Raw genomic sequence first — 7,500 nt, 5'->3', positions numbered from 1 at the left:
TGTGTGTGTGTGTGTGTGTGTACACATGCGAGTGTGTGCCGATGCTGTGCTATTTTTTTTAAATTTTTATCATTTTTATTTTTTTACAGTGAAAACTATTCCATGACTAACTCCCCTCTCCCAGCGGTGCTGAACGCCACCGCAAGCTCCACCTCTCCTCCACTGTGTCACAGGCCGGGTTCTATCAAGCCAACGAGTACGACACGTCATACGCGGACAAACAACAATAATAATAACTTGCCTTGATAAAAGGTGGTGTTGGTGGAGAAGTAAACCATATTTAATTTATGGAATATTTTGCTGTTTAAATGATCATCATCATTGAAAAAATTCACAAGCATTTAGTCATCAAAAGACACTGGCGGCTGTTTGCTTCTGTAGGGCAGTAAAGGCAAAGGATCAAAAGGCACACTTGGTACAGGTCACTGGAGCTGTTTTAAGATGTGTGTGTGTGTGTGTGTGTGTGTGTGTGTGCTTGTGTGTGTGTGCGCGCGCGTGTGTATGACGCTCGAGTGTTTGGTTGGACTTCATAATGAAGGATGGTGAACTGAACGACGCGTTACGATTCCAAGACCTTCCGTCCAATTATTCAAGAGTAAGTAATGCAGGGCGAGACGTTTTCCCTCCGTCCAAAGTGTTCCCCTGTTCCTCAGAGGAGGGTGTTGCGAGAGCCTTCGCGGGCGAAACGTCACAGTGGAGGTTTAAGGTCCGGGCTAAAATTGGAGTGTGTGTATGTGTGTGTGTGTGTGTGTGTGTGTGTGTGTGTGTGTGTGTGTGTGTGTGTGTGTGTGTGTGTGTGTGTGTGTGTGTGTGTGCAGGACCAGACCTGAGGTATGGCTGTCCACTGTAGATGGAAGGACACAAAACCCAGAGCCACGCCTCCCTGCTCCGTCTGTACCTGTCACGACACCCCCCCCCACCCCCTTTCCAGCCCACCGCTCCGCCCCCCCGAGCCCCGGACGCCTTCAAAGCGCATAACTTCTTAAAAAGGTTGCTCCAGCCAATGGAAAAATAAAAATAAAAATAAAATCGCACAATTGACTTAGCCTTCCAAACATTAATCTCCCCTTCACTGAGATAAAAAAAAAGATGGGACTTGGGGGGGACGGGGAGTAAATAATTAGATAGAGACTAAAAAACTAAAAAGATTTTTAAAAACTATTTCTGACAACCGCCGCTGTTGCAGGGTCCAGATTCAGACGCTACGTGCAACAAGGCCAAGTGCAAAGAGCATGAGGATGCCTCGCATTACCCTCCGTCATGAGACCCTCAGGCACCGAGCTGTCGAGTGAAGTTTCAAATTGCTCAGCTCTCACATGCGTGTGTATATATATGTGGGTGTGTACATATGTGTGGGTGTGTACATATGTGCGTGTTTGTATGTGTGTCTATGTGTGTGTGTGTGTGGGACGTGTCTCAGCGTGGGATGATCACCATATATGCAGTCGAGTCGGCTTAAGTGGAGTGGACCTTAGATCAGCAGAAGTATGAACATTCCAGTGTGCGGAATCAGCAGTGTGGATGTTACTCCGTGTGTGTGTGTGTGTGTGTGTGTGTGTGTGTGTGTGTGTGTGCATGCGTGCGGCGCGAGCGTGCGTGAGCTCCCTCTACAGTATGTCGCCGTCCTCTATGCTGAAGCTGGACCTGCGGCTGGAGTCCACCGAGGCTTCGGGAGACATGGCGGACAGCAGGGGGTCTCCGCCCAGGGGGGAAAGGGGCTCCTCCATCATCAGGAAGCCCAGGTCGGCCCTACGTCCCTGAACGCCCAGTCCTCCCAGGTCCCCGAGCCCCGACATGCCGTCCGGGAAGCCAGGGATCCCGTCGCACAAGTCCAGCGACTGGGCAAAGTCAAAGGGTTGGGAGCTGCCCACAGCTGGGTACTGGATGGGGGGCTGGGAATGGTGCTGGGGCTGGAGGTGGTGGGGCAGCGGCGGCAGCTGTCTGGGCTGAGGCTGAGCCTGGCCCTGGGGGTGGAGATGGGGCTGGGGGTGGAGGTGGTGCTGCGGGGCCTGGGTCTGGGCTAGGTGCTGGCCCTGGGGGTGGGGGTGGGGGTGGGAGAGCTTCTCCTCCGGGCTGGTCTCCTGCTTGACGTAGGAGGCCATCAGGTCAGAGGGGTTGAGCCCAGAGGGGGAGTTGTTGGGCAGACCGTGCAGACGGGCCTGCATCTCCAACTCCTACAGCGGCAGGAAGAGGAAGAGGAGGGGGTTTAAAAGAGAGAAAGACACAGGGGATCGCTAGGCGATCGACATCAACTGTAAAATGACATGAAAATGAACTGTGCTTCGCAACCAGCAAATCCAACAAATTGTCAACAAATGTCCCTGCTACACTCTCCTTTGAGTGGGGGGTGAAGGGTAAGCGACAACTAACTTCATTTCAACTTCAAGGACACCACCACCCGACTTGGCCGGCATGCGTTTGACGTCGTGTCATCACCTGGATGCGGAGCCACAGCTGCTTGTTGGCCATCTCCATCCTTTTAAAGTTGTTCTCCACCTCTCTGGTTCTGTGCACATCCTTCTGCATGCGCTTGATGTACTCCACCGACGCTCTCAGGATGGTGCCTTTGTTCCAGCGTACGTCCCTGTGCTCGTGCGCCCGCACACGCACACGCACACGCACACACACACATACACATACACACACACACACAAACATGGGCGGAGGTGAAAAGCTGCAAAGCGATTGCCAATCAACAACACTTGGTGGGTTCGGAGAACAGACTTACAGGTCGTTGGTTTTGGGGATCATGGTCCCTAGCTCCTTTATACGGTCGTTGATGTTGAATCTCCTCCGTCTTTCAACTATCGGCAAAGAAAGAGAGAGAGAGAGAGAGAGAGAGAGAGAGAGTAGACGGGAGAATAGCAGAGGGGAGTGAAAGGTAGAAGTAAAATAAATACTCTTGTGAAGCTCTGGCCAGTGAGAGGGTTATTCACTGATAGCTGGATTGGCATTGTGGTGCGAGGCACAGTAATTAAAGCACATAACACGAGCCGCTTATAAAGAGCACGAGCAGGAAAACAGACATTGCATGCAAAAAACAAACTACTAAAACGCACGCACACACACACACACACACACACACACACACACACACACACACACACGCGCACACGCACACGCACACACACACGCGCGCGCATGCAGAGTCACAGGCAATTAGACGTCAGTGCCAGAGCAGCAGAAATGAGCAGGTTAACCATCCACCGACTGGTTGCACTGTCAGCTAAATCGATAGAAGTCTGCATAAAAGACTTTGCACAAGCGGGAGATGTTTGACTCTCTCCCTCCGTTAGCAAGTGTGTGTCAATGTGTGTGTGTGTGTGTGTGTGTGTGTGTGTGTGTGTGCGCGCGTGCGTGTGCGAGCTTGTGTGGGCTGGTGTGTGCTCATGCAAAGGGACACACAATGTGTACACTGTGTGAAAGGGGAAATGAATGAAACGTGGAAAGGGAAACGTGGAGGAGTCAAACCCAGAGACAGCTAGAGAGAGGAAGAGCGGAGGGAGCTCCGGGCGGTGCACTCACTCAGGTTGTGGTTGTCTTTTTTCTGTCTCTCCTTGGCCATCGCACGGACCTCTGCGTTGAGACAAAAACAAAAGGCCATCAGCCAACGACGCCGGACCTGATACTGTTGCAGCAGTACACCTCAACTGGCGGGTGGTAGGCTTCGTCCAGGGATTGTCCCTGACCTCAGTTTGGTGTTGGGGGTGTGTGGTGTGGGGGTGGTGTGGTTTAAAGCAGCCACACCTGTCTTGGGTCTAAGTAATCGGGCCCAGGATCAGGGTGGCCGCATGCCTGTTGCTCGTCAGAGCAATCAACGAGCAACAGGTAAAACACCCATCCCCACACACACACACACACACACACACACACACACACACACACACACACAAGGAGAGCCTCCGTCATGACGTGTCCATCTGCTCCCGGCTTGTTCCATCTGGCCCACTCTCTACAATAAACTGGTGTGTTTGCAACATCTCTGCCTGTGTCCCTGTGTCGGAGGGCCCTGGAAACGCCACTCGGGGTGGCGGGTGGCAGGCGGAACTGCCACAGAATGGTTTCCGGAAGTAAAAGAAGGCGTTCATTTTAACCACAGACATTGTTGCGTTACTGGCAGGTCAAGCATTTCCAACGCTTGGATGGGCATGAACTTCTCCCGGTTGAATCATCAGTACAAACAATTAGCGAGTGTGTTGAAAACACTGAAAGAAGGGTTTGTGTGGCTCCAGAGCTGACCTGCGATCGACTACGTCCAATGGTGTCAAAAGACTTGTGAAACCAATTATTGATCAGGTGGAGAGAGTCTTAATGGCAGAGGTGAGATAAACTCATCATATCTTTATGTTCCTATCTGCCAATCCATTTGGTTGCATCATGTACAGCAGTAAATGCTCCTAGGTTACCTGACAGCTCTCGTTTGATAGCCAGGTTGGCAGGACACGAGTTACTGGTCATTGCAAGAGCTGGTCCTGTCATTCCAGGGCCTGTATACACATCCAAATGACTGCTGGATAGGGGGAGCTGGGGAAGACACACACAAAGCAACTTTAGAAACACAGCAACTGGATTTCATCAACCGCAAATACAGGAGCAAGTGGAGAACCGCTAAACAGTAACAAAGTAGGCAACGATGGCTCAATATTTGGAAATGACTTAATAGTACAGACACATATCTATTTTTATTTTTTTATTTTTTTTAGGAGGAATGTGCAGGTGCAGGTGCAGGATGGGAATGCAAATTTCCGCCGGGCAAAATTCCCTGAAACCCTCCGAGCTAAGCAGTCTAACCATCTCAGCGAGTTCAACCCACCGAATCCTTCGACGCAGCCAAGTCAAGTCAGATAACAGCAGGCTTACAGTCAATGTCTCTGTTAACAAGTCAGTGGCTAAATGTTGCACTACATTGACCGGTGAGGGCTGTGGATATTTTGTCTCACCGACCCCTCCACCGCTCTTCCTGTAGAAGTTGAGTCCTGCAACCCTCATTGATTGCCGCAACCGCAATTAAGTTACAGTTCATAAAGCAGTCAAACTCAAGTGTAAAGCTAAGCTGTTTCTTTAAAAGATGGATGTTTCTCCTTCCCTTGAGGACTCATTTAAGGTTTTATATGCTGCATAACCTGAGTTAAGTGCCTTTATAAAAATCAGTGTCGCCGTTTAGTGCTGCGCCGTAAAGAGCAGATAGCACGAGATAATGCAGTAATATCACACCTTAGAAACGCCTGCCAAACATACAGCAATCATTGACTATCAACTCATACATCTTATCTCCGTCTCTCTTTATGGCCTGATTCTCCAATCATTTCTTCGACCCTTGAATGGTTTAACAGCAGCGTCTTAACGCACATAACTGGGCGATTGCAGAGAGAACGGTTCCGCTGTACAGTAGTTTGCCTAAACTACAAGGGGGGGGACTCGATTTGCACATTAGCTCGTTCATAACGTGAGACTGATGGACATTTCACGCGTTGGTACCAACAGAGTGTGGAGCAAACTGCAGGGTGAATGCAAGGTTGCTAATGAGACCTAACCCATAAAGAGCTTATCACCAAGCGGAGAAATCTTATCTCGTTGGCTTCTGTGTGAGCCGCGAATCAAATAAATTTGCAGGCATGAGCAGAAACACACACACACACACCTACACGCTACTGTATGGTAATTATAATCTCTATTAACAGCTCTGAAGAACATCTTCCACTGATTAGAATGAAAATACATTTTTATGGTCCGCAGTTTCCTCTTGGTAAATACCGCGGCCTTCCCGACGTCCCGACGAGTTGTGATTGCATCTCCTCCGTGTTCCCCTTCCACCCCGTTGCCCTGTCCTCTTGTTTTCTGCCCTCTCACCCCCGCCGCCCCGTCCTCTTCTGTCCGCCAATCATTTCCCAGTAAACTCCAACCCTGCCTCACCTGCCCCTGCCTCAGAATCTGCTCCCCTGTCCTGTCCTGTGCCATCTTGACCTCCTGAGGTGTTGATTAACCACTGCTACCCAATGGCCCTCAAATCGAACAAGACTTACAACTAGCGTTCTCTATGCGACGGGATGGGGTGGAATACGTGATGGCGTTTATGGAAGCTTAAACACTTAAGCGCGCCAGGGCAGCGGCAGGACTGGGGGTCACTTGAGCCTGGCATACAGTTAGTTGCATTCCGAGCACTAGCTAAACTGGGAGATTCCAAAGATTCCACGGATTTTGTGACCTAAATCTCTGCCGGATTAGCGTAACATTTTCATTAAACAGAGCAAATCAGAAAGTTGGGAACAGTTCTCGAACTGTCCAATGTACTACAGACTGTTATATATCACCGATTAGATTCGGAAAATAATAATGTCCATGAAAACAAGTTAAATCTAAAAGTCATCTTGTGTTTGATCTATGTGTTGAGCAGCTGAGACCTAAATTCCCCTCCGATTGTCCCTCTATTCAATTGGTTTTTACATGTGAAACCAGCTCGTCCCCTTAAGAGCCATCAAAAGCCCAATCTAATCAATCCCATTGATACAGAATTCCATAAGCACACATACACAGACACACAAACTGAGTGAACCAATCAAACTGATCAATGAGTGAAACTAACAGATAGAAGACCATCAAGCTCCCTCCTGGCTCTGCCTAGAGTTCACAGTCACAGAGCTGTGGCAATGACACGCAGACTATCCCAGGAGTGCCCTACATAGTGGAATACTATTCCTGGTCCTATGTCTGGTCCCTGAGCGTGACCCTCTCTGGAGCGGCGCCAATATGCAATTCCAGGCCAGGATGGACACAATTCCACAGCTATGGTGTCAAAGGACCCGTCCAACTCCAATCTACCGACCAAAATCCCAGGACTGAATCTACAGCGCAGCCAGGCCCCGGCTCATTAGCCCCAAGCCAAAGCCCCGGCAGCTCCAGGCTGAGGGCGGAGGCTCATCCTATAATCAGAGACCCGAGGTTGGGAGTTAGAGCTGACCTGCTGCCCCCGGCCCTCCACAGCATGGTCCTCATTCCACACCAGCATACTGAGAGGAATTAAGAGAGGAGCGCCAAGTCTCACAATGCGACTAAAGCTACGAAGATATTAGCTTTAAACACACACACACACACACACACACACACACACACACACACACACACACACACACACACACACACACACACACACACACACACACACACACACACACACACACACACACACACACACACACAATCCATCCGGTCCCCATCACAAAGACATCTTACCAGCTGAATCTGTTCTCCGTCAATCACTTCCACAATGGCATAGGTTTTGTTCATTTCCTTCATCCCTCGCTGCGTCTGCCACTCCTCTGGGGACGACCGCCTCACTGCCTCTGCCACTCTTCTCCCGGGAGAATGACCTCGGCACCGCCGAATCCGTCTCTTCTAACTTCTCGCCAACAAGAGTGAACTTTCCCCTATCTGGACTTTCAGCCTGTTTTTTCTTCTTTCAGCTCACAAATTACTGCCCCCCCCACTCTACCCCCCCCATTC

The 7,500-nt window shown here is 50.2% G+C and overlaps 1 protein-coding gene across 2 annotated transcripts in view; it reads right to left on the bottom strand.

Moving 5' to 3' along the window:
- Positions 1-959: 959 nt before the first annotated feature.
- tfeb (transcription factor EB) overlaps positions 960-7,500 on the bottom strand; it is a 38,688-nt gene continuing 32,147 nt past the window's right edge. For both annotated transcript variants that reach the window (XM_080000954.1, XM_080000955.1), the window contains 5 exons: positions 4,407-4,524; positions 3,526-3,576; positions 2,729-2,804; positions 2,437-2,584; positions 960-2,174 (listed from right to left, as the gene is read on the bottom strand). In XM_080000954.1, coding sequence (XP_079857080.1) covers positions 1,608-2,174; positions 2,437-2,584; positions 2,729-2,804; positions 3,526-3,576; positions 4,407-4,524 — 960 coding nt within the window. In that variant the 3' untranslated portion in view covers positions 960-1,607. The remainder of the gene's footprint in view (positions 2,175-2,436; positions 2,585-2,728; positions 2,805-3,525; positions 3,577-4,406; positions 4,525-7,500) is intronic.

This window comes from Zeus faber (assembly GCF_960531495.2).
Source record: "Zeus faber genome assembly, chromosome: 5".
In the NCBI taxonomy this organism is placed as follows: Eukaryota; Metazoa; Chordata; class Actinopteri; order Zeiformes; family Zeidae; genus Zeus; species Zeus faber.
The sequence above is the reverse complement of the archived record's forward strand: the minus strand, read 5'-3'. Positions and strand labels throughout refer to the sequence as shown.